The sequence below is a fragment of the Ranitomeya variabilis genome, chromosome 4 (assembly GCF_051348905.1).
Source record: "Ranitomeya variabilis isolate aRanVar5 chromosome 4, aRanVar5.hap1, whole genome shotgun sequence".
In the NCBI taxonomy this organism is placed as follows: domain Eukaryota; kingdom Metazoa; phylum Chordata; class Amphibia; order Anura; family Dendrobatidae; genus Ranitomeya; species Ranitomeya variabilis.
In genome coordinates, this window is record NC_135235.1 from 157,202,361 (window position 1) to 157,228,514 (window position 26,154).

Here is a 26,154-nt window from a genome sequence, read left to right on the forward strand (position 1 = left end):
AAAATTTGCTTACCTGAATTTTCGTTTCATGGAGTTCATAAGCAGCACAGACTTCACTCGCTTATTGATTAAACTACTTATTGCTGCATGAACATACATAGTGAGGATTTTACTCCCTTTATCGCGTAGGACACGGGAGAGGCCTATAACTTGTGGTTAATTCATTTTCATTTCTTATTAACATGTCTCCTGTTTCTAGCTAAAGTATTATGTGCTGCCTACGGATTTCAGGAGATAAAAATTTCAGGTGAGCCAATTTTACACTTGTTTTAAGTCATTCATTGGGCAGTTACCTGCCAACTTTATTCTGCAGGTATCATTATGGCGATGCCAATTTCTTTTTTATGGCAATAGAGCAACATAGGTTTTTTATGTAGCAAAATGTAGTTTTCATTGGAACCATGTTAAGAGTATTTATGACTTTTGATCGTGTAATTCTATTTTTTAATATATGTTATTACGCAGTCACTGTAAACAATAAATGTTTGAAAACTCAAATTTTCATGGACACGGCAATACCAAATATTTTTTTATTTATTAAATAAAGGTCCATTTGTTTTAAAGTTTTGCAACTATTATTTTTTGTTTTCCTGGATCACTTGAACCCACATCAGGACTTCCACAATACATGCAATACTATTTGTGACAATCTCTTTTGAAAGCCAGCTACAGGTAGCTTCATAGGAGTGCTAACATGTGAAACAAGGGAGCTAGAAGGCCAAGACACCACCATTGTGCATAATTGGCTTGACATAGAAAACTGAATTACTTTTAGTTAAACAAATAAATTATTAAGTTCAATTAAATAAATTGCTGTGAGTTTAAGTGTACAATATTTAATCCTTCAAACTATGTTGAAGAGTTTGTATCACGTTTGGAACAGGGATACATTTTGGATCACTGGGACTGCAACTTCTGGGATGGCCAAACAATCCCAAGAAACAGGTATCTGAAGTGCCCCATGTGACTGGAGCAGTGGTCGATCATGCACATCTCCACCTCATTCTTAATGGGAGTGTCGGAGATCAGCCGAGCTCTGCACTCCTATCTCCAGCGGTCCTATATAGAATGGAGCAGAAGTGCGCATGATTGACCACTAATCCATTTTTCAGAGCCCCAAATATGTGAATCAGAGCGGGGCCAGTGGTCAGCCCAACAGAGATCAGCAAGTTATACCCCATTTTGACGATAGGGGATTACTTCTAAAGTTGGTAAAACCTCAAGTACTTGACCAAGCGCCCCATAAAACTACTCACTTCTACATAGAAGGATGAATTTGCAATTTCATTTGGCTTCCAGCTTTTAAAAATTGCTGTATCTGTTGTACACTTCTGGATGTCGCCTTATTAGCTCCACTTCACAGGATAAGACCAAGCCCCAGAGCGAAGTGTCTCAAATCTTATTTTTTATTTACACATAGTTCCTCTATGGTATTAGCGCATTTAACAGTTTGATTGCTGGCAAAAAACACTGCACTACTTATAATTGTCAGCTTTACAGTAACTCACCTTTGCAATTGTCTCCAAGCGAATAATGTCTGAAGTGTGATGGCTGTGCCAAGGTAGCCCCCCCCTCTTAACCATCTACAGTGGCATGTGAACGTTTGGGCACCCCTGGTCAAAATTACTATTATTGTGGACAGTTAAGCAAGTTGAAGATAAAATGATCTCAGAAACGGGCTAAAGTTAAATATGACATGATTCCTTTGTATTTTAGGCAAAAAAATAATAATAAATAAATTATATATATAATACAATAGAGTTCCTCAAAATGCACAAGCTATAGGTTTCAGAATGGCCCTCAGTCTCCTGATCTGAACACCACTGATAATCTGTGGCTAGATCTCAAAATAAACTAAAGGAGAAAGAAATGTGTAATTAAAATGTAACTTTTATTTCATATGAATTAAAAATAATAATTTATTTTTAAATACATACATCCAGTGCGGATGTATATTGGGTCACAAGTTGGTATTGATTGAGACACACAAATTCCTGGTAGTGGTAGATGTGGAAATATTAATCTAAATAAATGGTAATTCTAAACTAGTGTCCCTTATAGGTATCAGTCTAATTAAGTCCCATGTTTAATAAACTCAGGTTTTAAAACCAGGGGTAAGAGCAGGTATTAATGGTTGTTATACACATGACTTTGTATGTTGTATGTTGTATGTGTACCAAACCTCATTTAATAGCAGGCGGCTGCTTATAATTGCAGCACTAGGATTTGCTGTCAACATTAGATAGACAGCGATTGTGAGAAATGATCGTTTTTATCTATAGCCTGTTACACGTGTGGGCTCAAAGATGTGTCTCAAGCAATGTGGCTGGCAAGGTCGCCTGTTGGAAACTGCTGACAGCGGTTTAAGTGTGCGAGAGTGATGTCAGGCTGGTGTACACATTTTTTTTATATATATTACAATAGAGTACCTCAAAAGGTGCAAGTTATAGGTTTTAGAATGGCCCTCACAGTCCCCTGCTCTCAACATCATTGACAATCTGTGGCTAGAGCTCAAAATAGCAGAGGAGTAAAGACAACCCAGGAACCTCACAGAACTGGAAGAATTTTCCAAGGAAGAATGGATGAAAATCCCTCAAATCAAAAATTGAAAGACTCTTGACTGACTACAAGAGTTTATCAGCTGTGATACTTACAAAAGTGTGTGCTACTACTAGGTACTAATAACGCAGGGTGCCTGAACTTTATCAGCACATTTTCCTTTTTGCAATTTCTTTTTTGCCTAAAATACAAAGTAAATGTGTCCTCTTTAACTTTAGGTCTTTTAGAGATAATTTCATCTTTAACTGTTGACAACAGTAATTTTGTCCAGGGGCACCCAAGCTTTTACATTCCATTGTAGATGCCGCAGTCGCTATCTATGCACCGCTAGCACCGACCCTGGCAGTTACAACAGTATTATTAGTAGGAAACAATTGCTACCCACTGCTGATGGTGCATGTTCAGCTTCCTTATCAAGCAAGTTCTGTAAAGAAACAGCATTTTGCATTACCTCCCAGTGCAATAAATATAAGGCACAGGGCGGGAAGGGGTTATAAAATATCATTGCCCTGACAAGCACAGGACAGCAGCAGCTGCTTTACATATTAGTATCCTCGCTGAGGTCAGCGCGTAGGTGCAGCGGTCTTATACAGCACATTGCTCCAGGGAAATTAATACCAACGTGAATACTGGATCGCTAGCACTTGACTGGCATAGGACTTAACATTTGGGCAATGTCGGATTTTTTTTTAATCTTTTGCTTCTGTCACCTTTATTGTAATGTGAAACCACATGTAGAATTCTCAGAAGCTTATAGCAATTTATGGTTGTTCATCTCCTTACACAAGACTCCCCACCCACATACGAAGAGGATAGTTTACACAGCAGTTAATACATATTCCTTTCATGTGATCCTCCATGTTGTGATTGTGCCCAGGGCTCCACCTGTGCAGCATATATTTACACTCAAAAGTGTAAGTAGTGTGTATAAAACGTTGGAGGGACTGTAAGACACAGATTAATTCCAGGTGACTACCATCATTGATTTCTTCTTGTAGATTTTAAAAGAGTTCCTATAGTGGCCCGAGCAGAAAATGATGGAGAAGTTTCAATTACTCATGAACTTTCTCCACTGTTCCTCTCTGGTAATTCCGAGGACCACTGCAGCCATTCACCAACCTCAGCAGTGACGTTTGCATGCACAGTCTGCGACATTGAAGTCAGAGATTGATGCCATCTGTAGTCAATGCAGAAACATCATCCAAAAGGCTCTGGTACATGGCAAACCTTCATGATATGGAATGCTTCTGGATGCTGAAGGCATTTCTGGGAAAAAAAGCCAACTCAGATGTTAAAAGTAACGGGATCAGAGTTAAAGGGGTATTCCGATGTCCAAGCTCCTATCCCAATGTGTAGCAGGTGTAATATTAAGGCTACCGTCACACTAGCAGTATTTGGTCAGTATTTTACATCAGTATTTGTAAGCCAAAACCAGGAGTGGGTGATAAATGCAGAAGTGGTGCATATGTTTCTATTATACTTTTCCTCTGATTGTTCCACTCCTGGTTTTGGCTTACAAATACTGATATAAAATACTGACCAAATACTGCTAGTGTGACGGCAGTCTAATATGAGCAAATACTTCCAATTAGAAATGTAGTATAGTTCTTCGGATTCACTGTTGCATACCTCAAGTAGTGCACTGCAGTAGCTTAGGTATCCATGGTTACAACCACGAATAGCTGCCTGACTCATTGTCACTATGAGTTGCCATAACCATGGATACTTAAGCTACTGCAATGCCTGCACATGGAGTAAGCGACATAGCGAATCTGAAGAACTATAGTACATTTCTAATATTAGTATTACACCTACTACATATTGGGAAAGGATCTTGGGAGATGGGAATAGCCCTTAAAAGCAGACTCGTGCGGTTGCAACCCAATACCAGTTGTATGGTAAAGCTGGCACCTACTACATGGCTCCTGAGCCTGGCCGTCCAGCACCATAATATAGAATGGTAAGGGAAACAACTGCCCCCCATTCCATACAGTTACGGCACAATAGGTCATTGTTTTATGACCAGGTTATCAGTCAGTAGAAATAAATCACTAGTAGAAGCAATAAAGATTTAATCATTGTATACACAGTCTTTAGAAAAAAAAAAAATTGCTAAATCATATAGCAAACACTCAATGCGCTTTACACTTCACCTAAATTTACCTTATATAGTTAATATTTCATCATCAAAAAACAAAAACAACCACAAGGAACAATTTTAAATAAATTCTAGCTCGTTTCACACATTGTAGTTGCACGAAAGACTCCGGCGATACAGTGAGTTTTGCGGACTTGTTTTTTTTCCTAACTCCTCGGGACTGAAGGGAGATAATAAAATGCTATTTTCTGAGGTTTACATAAACGCTCTCTTTCTGCTTCAGTAAATATTCTTTAAATATATGACATGAATTCATTGAATTTTGCAGCACACAGGTAATTGCACACAAATCTTCTCACCTCCGCCCCCCCTGCATTCATGGAAGGCTTTCTTGAAGATGTACTGTTTTACCATGCAATTTTATTTCAGAATATGAAATCATTTTCCCTTGCATCCCGCGCTATTTGTTACTGCTGAGGAGATGAATGGTTCCATAGCATTCTTTGTTCCAATCCTAAATTATTCTTATGAATTGTGTTTATTCAGAGTAAATGCTTTTAGAACAGATTCAATCAGCTCGATTCTGGCTTAGTTGCAGAGATAAACGTACTCGTGCTGATGATGTATATATTAGCATATATTTATGGTCCGGCAGATAAGTAAAGTGCTCTGGGCAATCAATACAAGATAATGAGAGCCGCACAGATTTATTTTTTCCTTCCGCCCCCTCCGCCAGCCAGCATCATGGCCACACGGATAAAGATGTTCAGAGTGTCAGTGTAAATTCCCATGCACCTGCAAAAGAAAGTGAGAACTACATCGGCTTAACGGTTTTTATCACACGTATGTAACATTTATAATTTACCCAATAGATATTGGATTACTGGGCAGAGAAGGACCCGTCTATATTACTATGGCTAATTTGTGTTTTGAAGAAAAAAAAAAAAACCTTCACAACATGGCCAATTTCAGTTTTTGCATCTTTCAATTTCCCTTCTTTAAGCCCTTAATGACCCCAGCTTTTTTCAGTCTTGTGTTTTTCGCTCCCTAAAGCGCTGCGGAATATGTTGGCACTATATAAATAAAAATTATTATTATTTCTTCCCCGAGCCATAACTTTTTTATTTTTCCATCAACATGGCCATGTGAGGGCTTATTTTTTGCGGGACGAGTTGTGCTTTTGATTGAAACCATTGGTTTTAGCATGTCGTGTACTAGAAAACAGGAAAAAGAATTCCAAGTGCTGTGAAATTGCAAAAAAATTGCACACACTTGGTTTTTGGTTGGCTTCTTTGCTAGATTCACTAAATGCTAAAATTTACCTGCCATTATGATTCTCCAGTTCATTACGAGTCCATAGACACCAAACATGTCTAGGTTCTTTTTTTTTTCTAAGTGGTGAAAAAAAATTCCAAACTTTGCTAAAAAAACCAAAAAAAACGCAATTTTCCAACACCCGTAGCGTCTCCACTTTTTCGTGATCTGGGGTCGGATGAGGGCTTATGTTTTGCATGCTGATCTGACGTTTTTAATGTTACAATTTTGGTGCAGATACGATCTTTTGATCACCTGCTATTGCATTTTAATGCAATGTCGCAGCGACCAAAATAAACATAATTCTGGGGTTTTTAATTTTTTTCTCGCTACGCTGTTTAGCGATCAGGTTAATCCTTTTTTTTATTGACGATTTATTGGCGATTCTGAACGCAGCGATACCAAATATGTGTATGTTTGATTTTATTTTGAATGGGGAGAAAGGGAGGTGATTTGAAGTTTTATATTTTTTTATTTTTACATATTTTTTAAAACTTTTGTCATGCTTCAATAACCTCCATGGGAGGCTAGAAGCTGGCATAGCTCAGATCACTCCTATGTAGCTGAATTACAGCATTGCTATGCGCGCCGACCACAGGGTGGCGCTCAGGGCAATCTCGCACCAACAACCATAGCGGTCTTCAGAAGATCTCTGGTTGTCATACAGACGCATCGCTGACCCCCGATCACGTGACGGGTCTGCGATGCGCGCATTTTCGGCCCGATGGCCGAAAACACTAGTTAAAGGGCCACTGTCACCCCCCTCCAGCCGTTATAAACAAAAAGAGCCACCTTGTGCAGCAGTAATGCTGCATTCTAACAAGGTGGCTCTTTTAGTTTTAGGTTCAAGTATACCCCCAAAAAAGTGATTTGATACTTAGCCACAATTCCTGTCTCTAGCCAGGGAGGCGGCTCCTCACTCCCCAGCTCGAAACGTTCCTCTGCCGTCACTCACATCATCTTGGTCTTTCTGCGCCGCCCCCTCAGCGCTGTTTACGTTTTCAAACCGGCGCCTGCGCTGTGTAGTAATGTTCTGCGCAGGCGCAGTAAGCTCTGGCCGTCTGCCGTCCAAGCCAGGCTTGCACACTGTGCCTGTGCGGGCAGTGCGGCCACCCACCTTTGGAATCCCAGCCCCGCACTGTGTTATGCTGGGACGTCAGACAGCCAGAGCTTAAACACAGCGCAGGCGCCGGTTTTGAAGCGAAAAAAGCGCTGAGGGGGGCGGCGCCGAAAGCCCCTGAAGATTGGAGTGACGGCAGAGTAGCGTTTCAAGCTGGGGAGTGAGGACCCGCCTCCCTGGCTAGAGACCGGTATTTTGGATAAGTTTCAAAACGCTTTATTTTGGGAATACTTGAACCAAAAACGAAAAGAGCCACCTTGTTAGAATGCAGCATTACTGCTGCACAAGGTGGCTCTTTTAGTTTATAACGGCTGGAGGGGGTGACAGTGGCCCTTTAAAAAAATCTTGCAAATAATGAATGAAGCACTCAGTCTTTACAGGCATCTTATGTTTTTAGTACATTCCTAGCCATGACTTCTAAAATATGAACCTGGAAACAAAGGTTTCCAAAGCAAACTGGGAAAGAGATATCTTCCAATGACTTGCTTATAACTCTCATCATATATATTGGAGTTATGCACTAGTTTTAGGGTCTAAGGCCGGCGTCACACTCAGCGTATGAAAATACAGTCTGTTTTTTACGGCCGTAATACGCAGAAATGTTCCCAAAATAGTGATCCGTATGTCATTCGTAGGCAGGGTGTGGCAGCGTATTTTGCGCATGTCATCCTCCGCATGTAATCCGTACTGCGAGATTTTCTCGAGATTTGCAAAACCGACATCCAATGGATTTACGGGCCCAAATGTTCGTTAACCCCTTCCCGACATGTGACGGAATAGTACGTCACATGTCGGGACCCCCGCTTTGATGTGCGCTCCGGCGGTGAGCGCACATCAAAGTCGCGACATGTCAGCTGTTTTTTACAGCTGACATGTGCGCGCAATAGCGGCGGGTGAAATCGCGATCACCCGCCGCTATTAACTAGTTAAATGCCGCTGTCAAACGCAGACAGCGGCATTTAACTACCGCATCCGGCCGTGCGGCCGGATATGAGCGCATCGCCGACCCCCGTCACATGATCGGGGGTCGGCGATGCTCCTCCATTGTAACCATAGAGGTCCTTGAGACCTCTATGGTTACTGATCGTCGGTGGCTGTGAGCGCCCCCCTGTGGTCGGCGCTCACAGCACACCTGCATTTCTGCTGCATAGCAGCGATCTGATGATCGCTGTTATGTAGCAGAGCCGATCGGGCTGTGCCTGCTTCTAGCCTCCCATGGAGGCTATAGAAGCATGGCAAAAGTAAAAAAAAAAAGTTTTTAAAAATGTGAAAAAAATATAAAAGTTTAAATCACCCCCCTTTCGCCCCAATCAAAATAAATCAATAAAAAAAAAACCAACCTACACATATTTGGTATCGCCGCGTTCAGAATCGCCCGATCTATCAATAAAAAAAAAGCATTAACCTGATCGCTAAATGGCGTAATGAGAAAAAAATTAGAAACGCCAGATTTACGTTTTTTTTGGTCGCCACGACATTGCATTAAAATGCAATAACGGGCGATCAAAAGAACGTATCTACACCAAAATGCTATCATTAAAAACGCCAGCTCGGCACGCAAAAAATAAGCCCTCACCTGACCCCAGATCACGAAAAATGGAGACGCTACGAGTATCGGAAAATGGCGCAATTTTGTTTTGTTTTTTGCAAAGTTTGGAATTTTTTTTCACCACTTAGGTGAAAAATAACCTAGTCATGTTAGGTGTCTATGAACTCGTAGTGACCTGGAGAATCATAATGGCAGGTCAGTTTTAGCATTTAGTGAACCTAGCAAAATAGGAAAGCAAAAAACAAGTGTGGGATTGCACTTTTTTTGCAATTTCACTGCACTTGGAATTTTTTTCCCGTTTTCTAGTACACGACATGCTAAAACCAATGATGTCGTTCAAAAGTACAACTCGTCCCGCAAAAAATAAGCCCTCACATGGCCAAATTGACGGAAAAATAAAAAGGTTATGGCTCTGGGAAGGAGGGGAGCGAAAAACGAAAACAGCTCCGGGGGTGCAGGGGTTAAAACATATACAGAAAAAAAATAAATATATATATATATATATATATATATATATATATATATATATATATATATATATATATATATATATATATATATATATATATATATATATATATATATATATATATATACATATATATATACATATATATACACATACACACACACTGTAGTTATAATTAATTCAGCGCTAGATATCATAAAAGCCGGTAATTCAATTGCCGGCTTTTCATTTCTCCTTCACAAACCCGACAGGATACGAGACATGGTTTACATACAGTAAACCATCTCATATCCCTTATTTTTGCATATTCCACACTACTAAATGTTAGTAGTGTGTATGTGCAAAATTTGGGTGCTCTAGCTGGTAAAATAAAGGGTTAAATGGCAGAAAAAATTGGCGTGGGCTCCCGCGCAATTTTCTCCGCCAGAGTGGTAAAGCCAGTGACTGAGGGCAGATATTAATAGCCTAGAGAGGGTCCATGGTTATTGGCCCCCCTGGCTAAAAACATCTGCCCCCAGCCACCCCAGAAAAGGCACATCTGGAAGATGCGCCTATTCTGGCACTTGGCCACTCTCTTCCCACTCCCGTGTAGCAGTGGGATATGGGGTAATGAAGGGTTAATGTCACCTTGCTATTGTAAGGTGACATTAAGCCAGATTAATAATGGAGAGGCGTCAATTATGACACCTATCCATTATTAATCCAATAGTACGAAATGGTTAATAAAAACACACACATTATTTAAAAGTATTTTAATGAAATAAAGAAACAGGGTGTTTTAATATTTTATTATACTCGTAATCCACCTGAAGACCCTCGTCCTGTAAAAAAGGTAAAATAAAAAAAATCAATAATATCTCATACCGTCCGTCGTTCAGTCAGTCCCACGATGTAAATCCATCTGAAAGGGTTAAATCATTTTACAGCCAGAAGCTCTGCTAATGCAGTCGCTCCTGTCTGTAAAATGTTGTGAATGAATGTAATGCAGGGGAATGTCCTGTAGTTACCTTGAGTTGTGATGATGCGCCCCCTGCTGGATGTCCTCATATGAACTCGAGCGTGGGAACTTTTCCCAGGCTCGAGTTCATATGAGGACATCCAGCAGAGGGTGCATCACCGCGACTCAAGGTAACTACAGGACATTCCCCTGCTTTCCATTCATTCCCCGGGGTTTTACATCCACGAGCACAACTGCATTAGCACAGCTCCTGGGTGTAAAATGATTTAACCCCTTCAGATGGATTTACATCGTGGGACTGACTGAACGACGGAAGGTATGGGATATTGTTGATTTTTTATTTTACCTTTTTTACAGAACGAGGGTCTTCAGGTGGATTACCAGTATAATAAAATATTACAACACCCTGTGTCTTTATTTCATTAAAGGACTTTGTAATAATGTGTGTGTTTTATTAACCATTTCGTACTATTGGATTAATAATGGATAGGTGTCACAATTGACGCCTCTCCATTATTAATCTGGCTTAATGTCACCTTACAATAGCAAGGTGACATTAACCCTTCATTACCCCATAGCCCACTGCTACACGGGAGTGGGAAGAGAGTGGCCAAGTGCCAGAATAGGCGCATCTTACAGATGTGCCTTTTCTGGGGTGGCTGGGGGCAGATGTTTTTAGCCAGGGGGGCCAATAACCATGGACCCTCTCTAGGCTATTAATATCTGCCCTCAGTCACTGGCTTTACCACTCTGGCGGAGAAAATTGCGCGGGAGCCCACGCCAATTTTTTTCTGCCATTTAACCCTTTATTTTACCAGCTAGAGCGCCCAAATTTTGCACATACACACTACTAACATTAGTAGTGTGGAATAAGCTAAAAAAAAAAAAAAGGGTTATGAGATGGTTTACTGTATGTAAACCATGTCTCATATCCTGTCGGGTTTGGGAAGGAGATAGCAAAAGCCGGCAATTGAATTACCGGCTTTTATGATATCTAGTGCTGTATGAAATATAAATATATATCTACATATATAAGAGGCATCGTAATTACTCGCTAATCCTGCCCCCTGCACAGTAGCTCCGCCCCCCACCACATACAACCCCACTCCCAACCCATTACCACACAATCTCGCCCCCACCCCATTACCACACAATCCCGCCACCCACCTCAATACCACACACAACCCCGCCCCCACCACATTACCACACACAATCCCGCCCCCACATTACCACACACAATTCCGCCCCCCACCACATTACAAACAGATAACCCTGCCCCCACATTACCACACGCAATTCTGCCCCCCACATTACCACAGATAACCCCGACCCCACCCCCTTGGCACACAATCCCGCCCCCAACACATTACCACACACAATCCCACCCCCCCCACATTACCACACAATCCCGCCCCCCACATAATCCCACCCCCCACCACACAACCCCGCCCCCACACATCACCACACAATCCCGCCCCCCACCACATTACCACACAATCCCGCCCCCCACCACATTACCACAGATAATCCCGCCCCCCCCACATTACCCAGCAGCGTTAATTAGATAGCAATGGGCACGCCGAGCGTTAGCTGGCTGGAAACAGCTAGTATAATATCTATAACTATCTATTTATCTATTCTATGTGTAGACATTTATTCTATTCTATTCCGTCAGTGTGATTTTACTGTACACCGCACTGAATTACCGGCTTTTCTAGAGAACACCGGTGCGTATTTCTCGCAAGTCACATGCATGGTCTGTGTGTAATCCATATTTTTCTCACCCCCATAGACTTTCATTGGAGATTTTTTTTGCGCAATACGGTGACAAACGCAGCATGCTGCGATTTTCTACGGCCGTACAAGACCATATAATACAGATCAGTAAAATACGTCAGATAGGAGCTGGGCCATAGAGAATCATTCTACCGTATGCAATCCGTGTTTTCTGCACCTCTCATACATCTGTAAAGATCGCTAGTGTGACGCCAGCCTAAGGGGTAACGTTTCTCCTTATGGAGAATTACATACCAGCTGGCTTGTCAAGGCAAGGAGGCTTATTCGCCATGCAATGCTCCTCTGCTAAATTAAATATGCAAATTGCCTCCTCTGAGAAAAAAAAAAAGAGGACTTAACTCTATAGCGCCACCTGTTGGAAGTAGCGATCCTACAAGTCACAATCATTGTGACTTGTAGGATCGCTACTTCCAACAGGTAGCGCTATAGAGTTAAGTCCTCTTTTTCTCAGAAGAGGCAATTTGCACTAGTTTTAGTCACTTAAGTCTCAAGCAAACAAGGATCCAGGACTCAAGATGTCCATGGTTAACCAATACTTTAAAGAGGACTGGTCACCAGGCCAAAAGTGCCCATGTTCTGCTCTTATTTTATGCTCACTGTTCCTTTGGAGTATTCTTAATAGCTGCTATACGCTTCCAGAGAAGATAGATTTACCAAGGAACGTAGCTCACAGGATTCTCTGAGGCATGACTTTAGGCTGCCCTGCATTATTACCCTGGGAGCAACATCCCCATGGTAAAGACAACAAAAAGGGGCACCAAGTAAAGACACTCATGTCTGGGAAAAAATGTAGGGAGGCCTAATACTCAGGGGAGCAGTGGGAATAAAACAAGCAAAAGCTGGCCTGGTAACAGGGTCTCTTACAGGAACTATTTTTTTAGAGACAAATCAGAACATAGGTTTGACTAAATAGCATTATAGACTGCAGATCCATAAGGCTATTGGCAAACACTTTCTTTTCATTTATGTTCATATTTAAAGGGAACCCGTCCCCCCCAAAATCGAAGATGAGCTAAGCCCACCAGCATCAGGCTTACCTACAGCATTCTGGAATGCTGTAGATAAGCCCCCGATGTATCCTGAAAGATTAGAAAAAGAGGTTAGATTATACTCACCCAGGGGCGGTCCCGGTACGATGGGCGTCACGGTCCGGGGCCTCCAATCTTCTTACGATGACATCCTCTTCTTGTCTTCCTGCCGCGGCTCTGGCGCAGGCATATTTTGTCTGCCCTGTTGAAGGCAGAGCAAAGTACTGCAGTGCGCAGGAGCCGGGAAAGGTCAGAGAGGCCCAGCGCCTGCAGTACTTTGCTCTGCCCTCAACAGGGCAGACAAAGTACGCCTGTACCGGAGCCGCATCGTGAAGACAAGAAGAGGACGTCATCGTAATAAAATGGGAGGCCCTGGACCGGACAGTGACGCCCATCGGACCGGACCGCCCCTGGGTGAGTATAATCTAACATCTTTTTCTCATCTTTTAGGATACATCGGGGGCTTATCTACAGCATTAAAGAATGCTGCAGATAAGCCCCTGATGCTGGTGGGCTTAGCTCATCTTTAATTTTGGAGGCGACAGGTTCCCTTTAAAAATGGAGTACAAGTCTTTACTATACTTACGCATTTATTGGGTCATATTTCATCATCCCATACATAGGAGTGGTCTCGGCACGTTTTATCACTTTCTGTGTATCATATAGAAGGAACATTCCAAAAAGAACTAAACCTCCGTACACAGCGACTGAATAAAGACCGGCACCAAGAACAGTTGTGGGAGGAAGGAATGCACTACCTACAACAACAACAAAAAAAAAAAAAAAAAAGCTTTTAACGATGGGCCATTATTTTTTTTTCATACACTGAATAACCAATTTAACACATAAGGATCTTGTATTGTAACAGATCAGAGAACAGAGGGAATTACATTGAATTATGGAGATCATAAAACTACGTACCAATGGAGGAAACGAGAACCAGGCCCAAACCGATACCCAGCGGAGCTCCCATGTTTAGAAACTTTTCACTTGGAGCACACATAGCTACAGTGGAGAGACCACCTACAATACCCGCTGTGTACCAAGCAGCTTTGATAAGCAGAGGACCGCCAAGTAAGGTTAATGGGGCAACCACTGCTCCCATAACTCCTGCAGGAAACAAAGTACAGCAAAGGTGAGCTCAACATTTGCAATAAATTATAAACTATGAAAATAGCGGTGGCCAAATGTTAAGGCTTAATTCAACTATAAAACCACAGGTAATTGGGAACTATAGAAAGCATTTTTCCCATCCTGTACATGATGTAAAGAGGACTTATACCAATTCCATTTAACCCCTTTAGCCCCCTAAGCCTGTTTGCACCTTCCCGACCAGACCAAATTTTACAATTCTGACCAGTGTCACTTTATGCGATAACTCTGGAACGCTTCAACGGATCCCACCAATTCTGAGACATGACTTGTGTTTATATGTGAAAAAAAAAAAAATGAAATTTGGCGTAAAGTTAAAAAATGTGCAAACTTGTAGTTGTTATTCCCTTAAATCAGGGGTGAGGAACCTCAGGCCCCAGGGCCATTTACGGCCCTCGATGACCTTTTATCAGGCCCCCGAGCAGATTCTCAGGGACCGCATTCTTGGGCAGGGAGGTGTATTTTGATTACAATCAGCTCATTCATTTCTTCTTGCTCTGTTACACACACACACACACACTGTTCACTACTGAACACTGAAGTGCATGCAATGAAAGATTACATCCTGAATCCAGAATTAGAGTCAGGAAGTACTTTGTGGGTGGAGTTTGTACGGCCCCCGAAGGATGGTATAAATATCCAAATGGCCCTTCGCAGAAAAAAAAAAAAAAAAAAAAAAAAAAAAAAAAAAAAGATTCCCCACCCCTGCCTTAAATCAAAGAGTTATGCCACACAAAATAGTTAATAAATAACATTTCCCACATGGCGACTTTACATCAGCACAATTTTTCAGTAAGGAAGCTATAAGGGTTAAAAAGTTAACCAGCAATTTCTCATTTTCACACAAAATGTACAATTTCTTTTTCATTCCTTTTACATCCGAAGTGACTTTGGAGGGGACCTATGACAGAAAATACCCCAAAGTGACAGCATTCTAAATACTACACCCCTCACAGTGCTCAAAACCAGTCAAAAAGTTTACTGACCCTTCAGGTGCTTCTCAGGAATATTTGGAATGTGGAAGGAAAAAAAAAAGTGAACATTTCACTTTTTTTGTCACAGATTTTTTTTTTTTTTACTTTAGACCAATTTTTTTTTTTTCATTTTCGCAACAGTAACAGGTAAAAGTGTTGCTGAGCACACGGATACCCCATATGTGGGGGAAAACTACTGTTTGGGTGCAAAGCAGGGCTTGGAAGGGAAGGAGCACCAACTGACTTTTTGAATGCAAAATTTGCCTGAACAGTTGAAACCCCCCACAAGTGACACCATTTTGGAAGCTAGACAGCTCAGGGAATGTATCTAGATGTGTGGTGGACACCTTCAACCCCCAGCTGTTTCACACAAGTTTATAACAATGACCCGTGGGGGCGAAACAACAACACACCTTTTTTCACACACACACAAAAAAGCCCCAATTTTTATTTTATTTTTTCACAAGGATAGGAGAAAATGGATTCCAAAATTTGGTGTGCAATTTCTCCCAAGTACGCAGATACCCCATATGTGGTCAAAAACTACTTTTGACACACAGTGCAAAGCTCAGAAGGGAAGAGGTGCCATATTGGAGTTCACATTTTGCCGGACTGGTTTGAGAGTGCTATGTCACATTGACAGAGCCCCTGAGGTGCCAGTACAGCAAAATACCCCCATAACAGACCCCAGTTTACAAACTACACCTCTCAATGAATTCATCTAGGGGTGCAGTGATCATATTGACAACACAGGTGTGTCACAGAATTTTTACCACCAACATTCTGTTTTAGCCCCAGATTTTACATTTCCACACTGGGAAATGGGCAAAAAAAAAAATGGCACCAAAACTTGTACCACAACTTCTGCTGAAAGTTGAAGCACCCATATGTGGCTGTACAGTACTGCTTAGCCATTCAGCGAGACTCGGGAGGACAGAGAACTATTTACAAATAGCGATCCTTCCCGCCGGAGTCTCGCCGTATGGATAAAGTACTGTTATGCAGGAGGCATCATGGAGCGCAGAATCTTCTATAATAGTTTGTGACTGTATATACAGAGCCCCTAAGTGCTAGAAGAGCAGAAACCCCCCTCAAGTGACCCCATTTTGGAAATCATATCCCTTTGGGAATTTTTCCTTCAGGTGTTGTGGCGAATTTGACTTCATGGGTGTTTTCCAGAAACAAGCATCAGTGGATGTTGATGAGTGAAAATTGCAAACTACCGTTGTAGTGCCCATACATTGTGCCCAGCTCATGCATCCTTAAATTAGGCTGGCTCTCACAGAAATGCCAAACATGTGGACACTAAGGGTACTTTCACACTAGTGTTTTTTTTCCTCCGTCGCAATGCGTCGTTTTGGAGTAAAAACGCATCCTGCAAAAGTGCTTGCAGGATGCGTTTTTTCGCCATAGACTTACATTAGCGACGCAGTGCGACGCATTGCCACACGTCGCAACCGTCTTGCGACGGTTGCGTCGTGTCACGTCAGTCCGTCGCCAGCAAAAGACGTTGCTTGTAACGTTTTTTGCAGCGTCGAGACCGTCTTTTCCGACCGCGCATGCGCGGCCGGAACTCCGCCCCCGCCTCCCCGCACATCACAATGGGGCAGCGGATGCGTTGTAATAATGCAAAATAATCACACTGTCCGTCGGCACGTCGGGCTGACGCATGGCGACGGCCCCGTGCCGACGCCAGTGTGAAAGTAGCCTAACTGGTACACTGTGGGGCTCAGAAGGAAGGGGGCATTTGGAAGCCATTGCGAAACGCGCGTCGGGTGTGGTGGGTTCCCAGTCTTCATCTTTGAGGTATAGTAGCTTTCATCACGTACTCTTTTACTGTTTGATACTTTATATGTATACATGGTTTCTGCATGTTAGGCTGACGGCTTTGCATCTGGTTGATAGTTCTTTTACCTTTGGTAACGTTGCATTTACAACCAAATCTAAATCTTGATGCAACACCATCAGATCTATACAAACATATTTTTGTTTTTTCACATCTCATGTTTTCAATCCTTCTATATGTGCAATATGACTAAGATTATTGTATTGATTATCTTCGTTCTTTGTTTATAATACATCCACTAGTGTCCATGTGAATACAGTTAACCTAAAACCTGTTGAGTACTAGTTTACATTTATTTACATTTTACCTGCGTGTACCCACCACTTTCCTGTTTACCTGCGGTGCTCTCTCTTTTATACTCTGTTTTTAACATATTCAATAAACTTTATATATTTTAATCATTTAAACTCTGGCCTTTTGTAAAGTTATTTATTTTGGTGTCTTAACCTGCATGACTAGTACAAACACCTACTAGTTGGTGAAATTCTACATGCAGGGCAGACATTCTCACAGAGCTGCTTTATAAAGATGGTGACTAGTACTGATAACACAGTAAGGCCGGGATCACACTTGCGAGTGCAATGCGAGAAACTCGCGCGAGTCTCTGGTATCAATACCCGGCACAGCCGCCGGCACTCGGGACCAGAGCATGCGACTGCATAGAAATACATGTAGCCGAACGCTCCGGTCCCGAGTGCCGGCGGCAGTGCTGGGTATGGATGCGCGAGTTTCTTGCATTGCACTCGCAAGTATAACCCCAGCCTAATATATTGATTCAATGGGAAACTAAGAACAGAAACTCTTCACCCATCTGCTTACCTGAATGCAACATCCAAGCCAGATGCTTAGCTCCAGGACTCTGATCGTATGGAATTGATCTAACCAGCATGCCTGCGCCTATCATAGCTGCAAATGTTGCACCAATGGCCTAAAAAAGCAATGCACACGAGTGGTAAACTGGTAAGAGTATATTCACACATCTGCAACATTTATATGCATAAAATCCTTTACGAATGAACCAATATTTCCTGCAATGTGATTCTTTCCTAGAAAATAACTCTCAAATGTAATTATCTGAAGATAAAAATGCCTGGCTGACAAGTCAGCAGCCCCAAGCAATATCAATGGGGCACAGATTGCTCCATGGTTCATGTGCTGATCACACTGCTCTGTGCCTTATACCTGTGATACGGAGCAGCACGACTCCTTGCTCTATAATATGTATGTATATGTATGAGGATTATGTGCAGGATTATATTCATACACTGGATACATCCCTCCTCTGGAGCACAGTCCCTAATGTATGATAGCATGGACTACCTAAGATATATGGACTGTGTGGACATCCTAAATGTGGAATATTCTGTACTTTTCACATCCTTGTCAGCATCAGTGAACAATTCACATTACAACTAGTAAGTATCTCACTGCCAAAAATGTAGGTGCATCAGGTACAGAAGTACATTTAGTAATAGATAAAGTATGAAAACCCAACTCACCAGCCAGGATCCTCTCATCATAAGGCTCATAAGCGCAGGAGACCTACTGACAGCAACGGCTGACAGGGCAGTGAGGCCAATGCTGCCTGCAAAGTACATGTACGTGGATCTTATTCTATCTTTCACATACTCCGGCCAAACACTAGAAGACAATGCTTTCATTAGTACGGCATACTACACATTTTATAGTCAGGATCGGCTTTAAGAACCATTTAACAATGAAATATAACCTAGAAAACTATATAGAAATCCATTGCTGTATGTCCATCGCACTGACTTCCGAGCGGTCAGGGTGGAATCTATGTTTTGGGTGTAGGTTTTGCACAGAATGCAGAGCTGTTTTCTCAACACAAAAAATCTTAACACGTCTTATGTAACATTAAAGTCAGTTCAGATAAGTGATAATCATTGCAGCCCATTGATTCTTACAGAAGTAGAAGATTATGGGCAGGAATGGATCTGAAATCCTCAGACATCAGAAAAAGCTCAGGAAACAACTAAAACAACACTTAAAAGTTCACAAAGTGCCAGAAAAAAGGAGTTTCCTGAAGCGTTTTACGTTTGAAAAATAAACTGTTTTGGCCACCTGAAAGACATCTTGGGTACCCCAAGGCTATGTTCACACATTGCATTTTTGAAGCCTTTTTTTTCTGAAGGCTGATCACTTGGCAGTAATGAAGCTGTTAAAAAAAAAAAACAAGCTTGTGCATGAGACTTCTGAAATTTGCTAGTACTGAGATAGATAGATAGATAGATAGATAGATCTGCTGTGTTTCTGCACCCATTCCATAATAGAAATCTGTAGGGGTAAAAAAGGAAGAAATCTACACAAAAATCTGCAACGTGTGCACATACCAAAAAAAGGCACAGATTCTGACTTGCGTTTTCTGCCAAAAAATGCAGAATCTGCACAGAAAATTCCACAGTTAAATCTGCAACGTGTGCATACAGCCTTAGGGGTATCCTGAAACGTATTTATTTTAATTGTTTTTTTTGGGAGGCATCAATAAAAAAAACCCAGTAATTTAGGCATTTAGATTATTTTCTCTTTACGGCATTTACCATAAAATCTAATTAATTTCATAGATTGCATAAAAATACAAATAATTCTTATTTCTTTATTTTTAACTGGAAAATGTAGGGGGGGGGAATTCAAGCCTTTACTTTTTTTTTAAGATTTTTAATAAAAATGAAAAAACAAGTGACTTTACTTTATAATTTAGTCCCCTGAAAGGACTTACGGTAATTCTGTGATTATCGCATTATATAGTGAAGACTATGGTCTCCTATAAAGCCCAGAACTTATCTAGGCATCACACGACGATAAAGATGGCAATGATCAGGACTTTTAGGAGGTCCTCGGCTGCCCATCGACTCACAGCAAGCACATTGCAGCAAACAGGCACACAAAATATATGCTCCTGGGAACACAACAAAAGCATAGACAGTGGGAGTGATTCCCAACTGGCAAATGAGGCTAGTATCCCACTATATTATGTCAGTGTTCAGGAATTGTGAGATAATTTTAAGACAACCTTTAATAATTCCAAGTTTAAAACATAAAAGACGCCTAAAACTGCTGCACACTGGAAATGCAACACTTAAATACTGCTGGCAAAGCTTGAGAGCAGCATTTAAAGGGAATCTGTCAGTAAGTTATTTGCTACCTCATCTGAGAGCAGCATAATGTAGGAAAAGAGACCCTGATTCCAACGATGTGCCACTTAATTTATTGGTGCAGTAGTTGTGATACAATTAATGTTTTTAGATATAGCAGAGCTCAGAAACCTAACTAGCCCACACCACATCCTTCTGTGTACACTGTCTATTGACCGTAAGCTTCTACTCAGTGATTGGGACATATTTGGACCAGGATGCACGCGAGCTGTAGTCCTGTAGTGTTATCCTCCTGCTGATAAAACACACATTGTATTGAAACAACAGCACACAGACTAATAAGCAGCACATAGCTGGAATCAGTGCCTCAGCTCCTACCTTCTGCTGCCCTCGGATTAAATAGCAAAAGGTTGCTGACAGATTCCCTTTCAGCAGTAGAAGAACAGATCGGAGCTAGCTCAGGTTGCTGCTGTTACAGCCAGACTCTGACTGTATAACATTCCAGATGTGTGTGGAGCAGGCTCAGCTCCTGAGCCTGCTCCATACACCCACAACTGAGGTACTATTACATCACACATCAAGAAACAGTTAAACACTCGACTATTGTTTGGAGTATCATATAGCCAAATTTGTTGCTGATACATATACATTGTTACACAAATAATAGAAATTCTCTTACATGGCCTTCTCAATGGCACCAATTTCATTAGACATCCCCAATCCATAATAACACAGTGCTCCCAAACCAACCACAGCACTTCCGGCCACAATTAGTCTTCCTGTTGCGTCAACTGAGGCAAAGAAAAAAAAAATATTAATATTGTATTGCTATGTATTGGGTAGTAATTTTGGATAATGCCAAGATTACCTAAAATCCCTAAGGATACATTCACATGCACTCTGAAAGCAGGATTTTTTACTGCCAAATGTCTGTTCTGTGTTGTATTTTGGATGCGGATTACACATGAACTTTGTCTACTGTAAGGGCTCAAGTTCACTTGCGAGAAACTCGGATGAGTGTCACACGTCAATACCCGGCACTGCTCCCGGCACTCAGGAGCGGAGAGTGCGGCTTCATGTATTCCTATGCGGCCGCATGCTCCGATCTGAGTGCCGGGTATTAACATGCGAGACTAATCAGAGTTTATCGCAAGTGAGTATAAGCCCTAACATGTTAAATAAAGGTAGTTTCAGTCACCAAAACTGTTGGAAAAATAAATAAAAGAAAAACACACTGAAATCGCTGCATTTGTGCACTCATTGCTTTCTAACGGTAAAAAATGCTGCAATAACATTGAAAGAATTGACAAGCTGCAGGTTTCAAAAACTATACAGTTCTCAAATTCAGTTGGAAAAAAAAAAAAAAAAGCTTTTGCTTGCACTATAAAATGCAGCTTACACAAAAAAAAAGACAAAAAGAAAAAGTAGCAAAAACGCTACATGTGAACACAGCCTGAGCCATACGTATAATACTTACAACGTGCAGCTGTTCCCATGGATGGTTCAAATGCGGCTTCTTTAATTTCTTCTCGTGCCGTCTTTGCGCGACGAATGCCAAATCTAGTTTTCGTGGCATAGCCCTGTTTTAGTCAAATATACAATGAGAAATCACAAGAAGGACGTTGCATATCTACATCCATTTCAGCATAAGGTTATGTGCAGGCGTTCAGGATTTGAAGCAGAGATTTCTGCACTACACTGGCAGAAAAAACGCTGAATAAAATGTGCATTCTTTGCAGATTTTTCCCCTTTCAATATGGGTGGAATCAGCAGCAAAAACACTGAAAGAATTGACCTGCTGCCGATTTAACCTACAAGGAAAACATAAGCAAAGTGTGCATGAGACTTCAGGATTCTAGATAACTTTCCTAGTACTAGGAAATCCTTCAGGTTTTGAGACAAAACTGCACAGAAGATAAGATACGCAACAAAAAACGCAACATGTGCACAGACCCTAAGGAATAGACTTACTAATTTCAGAGAAAACTAGAACATAAAACCTAGTCAAGAGTAACTTGTGGCCTCCCTGGCCCTAATTTGTGTGACAACATAGGTTTTATAGAAACCGTGAATGAAGTAAAGGGGGAAAGAAAGCCCATGCATAGCCATGGTTATCAGACCTATCCTGCCCGTATGACCTATCCTGCCCGTATGACCTATCCTGCCCGTATGACCTATCCAGGTATACAGGAGCTACTACTCAGGTACCCTCCATTAAGGCCCGATGCCAATGATCCGGAATTAGCAGTGTATGTTCACTCTGTCCAAAGCGCTGCTTTCTATTGAAAGCAGGTAAATCTGAATGTGTTCACTGCACCGTGCAGATTTATCGGATTCAACATATTTCTATTGCTGCAACAGAAAATTGACATGCTGCAGTCTGGAGAGACGCACTGCATGTCAGTGTCCGCAGGTGACTATGCATGCATAGTGGACATGGGATTTCTAGAAATATCATCCACTATGCTGTCACAGTTGACCACTGCTATTTAATGCTGCATAAATACACGGCGTCAAAACCACAGCAGCTCCTGATCGTGGGCACACTCCCTTAGGGTCAGAATGGAGAGTTAATAAGATTATTTTCACACTGAGCTTTTTTTTTTTTTTTTTTTTTTTTTTAAATGTGCCAGATAATTTCTACTTATTTCAATGGGAAACCTAGACCGCTCTTCACAAAGAGTACCTTTGGGAGTTTTTCTAACAAGGATTTGAAGACCTTACAATAAGGGGGTGGGGTGGGAGAAGGGATATTGTTTCTCTAATGTTGATTTTTTCCCAAGGTTGACACTGTCAAGTCAAAAAGCTATGTGGGGGGGACTCCGATGAAGAGAAAAAAAAAAAAAAAAAAAATCAACAGATCTGAAAACCTCACAAAAAACCTCAATGGATTTGTAAACTTTAAAAAAAAACAAAAACTGTGTAAACATTACATCAGCCGCTTGTGCTTGTTAAATTTTCTTTTCTCACTGTAGCATTATAGTGTAGACTGGGATACAAAGTTAAAACACTGTTCACAATGACCAAAATAAACTCATTTTAAATGCATACAATTTTCCTAAATTAAAGCGGCAAAACTGTACAGCGTCAGTCTTTGCAAAGTGAGGGTATAGCGCCATGCGTGAAATGAGCACCGTACAGCCCATCCTGGTTATGGAGTGAGGAGAAACAGGGTGCTGCAGGCCTCTGCTGCAGTAACTGGTGACAGGATGATAGCAGACTATTAGGAATCTTGTTTAAGTTCCAATTCCCATCTCAACAATACTCCTTAGTGGGGGTGTCCACAACTGGACAACCTCTCCAGGCATCATCACCTGGTGTTCGTTTTCAAAACCGAGGGATGTTCCCAACAGGAGGAACCTTCTCTTAAGAAGTCATGGCCATATAAAGGCACCGCGAGCAGTCCTGGAGAAGGGCCACGATTAGTTACCTGGTTAGGCTGTGAAGGCCACTGAAGAGTTTTTATAGTGGTATTTCGTAAAGCCGGGGAAGGCTGGATCAGCGCTGGGCGGACGAGCGTGGGGACACTCCTCAGGCAGGCTAGCCTCGCGGCAAACATCTTGTGCTGCGGTGTGTGTAGGCTTTACAAGATGAACCTGTCAGTGACACAGGTGGAAAAATGTAAAACATACATTTACAATGACATCATACATGGCAAGAGGAATATGCATTATTATAGGTGGAAAAATGGATGTCGAGAAACCATTTAATGTTGTTGCAGGATGTGGCACGCACAAAGTATGCTGCATCAGTGTCATCACTGGTACAATGGTGCGGAGGTACCGCAAAATCAGCCCCGCATGGCTCCCACCTACCCCCATAAGGCTGGGTTCACATTGCGTTAATGCAGTCCGTTAACGCTGACATTAACCCCTATTATCGGGCACATCGCCAACGCATGCCATCACTAGCAATGTGCCATCATTCAGTGACGGAGCCTCAGACGCAGGCTGCATTGTCTGAGGCTCCGTCACCGCTAGCAGATGAATCATCTGCGCTAACGGTATAGCATAACGCAATGGCATGTATGCTATAGCGTTAACGCAGAACGTCAATGCTATGCGCTGAACGGGCTGCTTTAACGCACTGTGAACCTGGCCTAAATCAATCAGCCATAGCTACCAGGAGATGTGGCCCCAGTTCGGTGATTCTCCAGAACTCTGTATCCATAGCAGCCAGAAGGGCACAGGAATGATGCCAGCGGGCACTGCAGGAATCTCCCAGAGGACCATTAGCAATATACCAGCGACAGAACAAAGGTCATTAGCGTCTCTCCTACTTTATGGGCAGGACAGACAGACACACCAAGGCGCGTACACAGACGCATGCAGGCAGGCACACGCAGACACACACACACGCAGGCAGGCACACACACACGCAGGCAGGCACACACACACGCAGGCAGGCACACACACACGCAGGCAGGCACACACACACGCAGGCAGGCACGCACACACGCAGGCACGCACACACGCAGGCACGCACACACGCAGGCACGCGCACACACACACGCAGGCACGCACACACACACACGCACGCACACACACACGCAGGCACGCACACACACACACGCACGCACACACACACGCAGGCAGGCACACACGCAGGCAGGCACACACGCAGGCACGCACACACGCAGGCACATGCACACACGCAGGCACATGCACACACGCAGGCACATGCACACAAGCAGACAGACACGCAGGCAGGCAGATGCATGCAGGCATACACGCAGACGCATGCAGGCATACACGCAGACGCACAGATGCAGGCAGGCAGAAACACACAAACAGACAGACACACAGGCAGACACGCACATGCAGGCAGACACAGACGCAGGCACAGGCACACACAGAGACAGGCACACACAGAGGCAGGCACACACAGAGGCAGGCACACACAGAGGCAGGCACACACAGAGGCAGGCACACACAGAGGCAGGCACACACACACACGTGCAGCTGCAGTTATATTCATTCTTTCATGTATCTGGAGGAATAATTGGCTTTTCCATTGTGAGGGTTTTGCTCCCACTAGTGAGGGCTAACTATCTGTTGTGGGCAGACATAGAGCTGTATACAGCAGTGTGCACACACATACGGGGAGCACAGCTAGTGTGTATATGACATGTAAACCCACAACCCCGGTATCACTCGGACACTCACCGCCGGCCCCGCAGCTCTGCAGCACACACGCAGTTACACTCTGATGTAAGCGCTCAGTAACTTTCCCGAACCTTCCCCGCGGCTGTCGTCACCGCGCAGAGCACACCGGGTAATGAAGTTCAAGACGTCCTGTTACGGCCGCGATGATATGAGATAAACTACAATTCCCATGAGTCTGTTAGTCGTACGTACGCCCGAAACGTTAAGGTCACGCTGATCATAAGAGGGTTACGTAATCCGCCCTTTTGAGCAGGGGGTTGCGTCTAGAGTGGAGTTGATTGTGTGAGGCTCTCAGTGACAGCTGAGCCCAGTGCTGAGGAGACGAGGATGGAGCTGCCGGACGGCTCAGCACCGAGACCACTATGGAGTAGATCCAGGAGCTCCTCACACATTTTATTCTATTGGCCTCATCTGGTTATGTAATGCTTTTTTAGAGAATACTCAAATTTTTGATGGAGCGAACATCCACAGTGATACACTATTATTTTAATGTATTTTTATGCAGCAATTTTTTTTCCTGCTCTGATTGTTCAGCTTTGCCGGAATGTGACTTTTCCCATGTGTTCCCCAGTCCTGTCTGCACTAGCGACATCTTTGAAGAGTGGGCCGAGCTTTGGGGGAGAGGCGGAAGGCCTGTTTCACACTTCCGTCTTTCTTTTTCCGTCACAATGCGTCGTTGTGTGAAACAAACGGATCCAGCAAATGCTTCTGTTTTTTTCTCATAGACTTGTACTAGCGACGGATTGTTTCGGATGGCCTTCCGTTTCATCCATCGTGCACTGGCTCCGTCGTAAAATCGCTGTCTGTCATTGGCTACAATGGAAGCCTATGGGCGCAGGATCCGTCGCTGACTGCCAAAAGCAGGAATCCAGCGACGGGTTCCGTCTTTTGAAACTGACCACGAGAGAAAGAATTTCCAGTCAGAGAAATTCTCGCTCGCTCTCTCTTTTTACTATTGATGCTGCCTATGCAGCATCAATAGTAAAAAGATATATTAAAAACAATAAAA

General features: G+C 42.6%; 1 protein-coding gene across 1 annotated transcript; it reads right to left on the minus strand.

The window, feature by feature from the left end:
* Nucleotides 1-4,614: 4,614 nt before the first annotated feature.
* GHITM (growth hormone inducible transmembrane protein) lies at nt 4,615-25,512 on the minus strand. Its single transcript, XM_077259351.1, has 9 exons — nt 25,146-25,512; nt 23,411-23,576; nt 21,458-21,560; nt 20,660-20,771; nt 18,364-18,505; nt 17,684-17,792; nt 13,814-14,002; nt 13,479-13,650; nt 4,615-5,452 (listed from the first exon to the last, which is right to left on the minus strand). The coding sequence occupies exons 2-9, from the start codon at nt 23,537-23,539 to the stop codon at nt 5,365-5,367; spliced, it is 1,044 nt and encodes a 347-aa protein (XP_077115466.1). The 5' UTR covers nt 23,540-23,576; nt 25,146-25,512; the 3' UTR covers nt 4,615-5,364.
* Nucleotides 25,513-26,154: the final 642 nt, after the last annotated feature.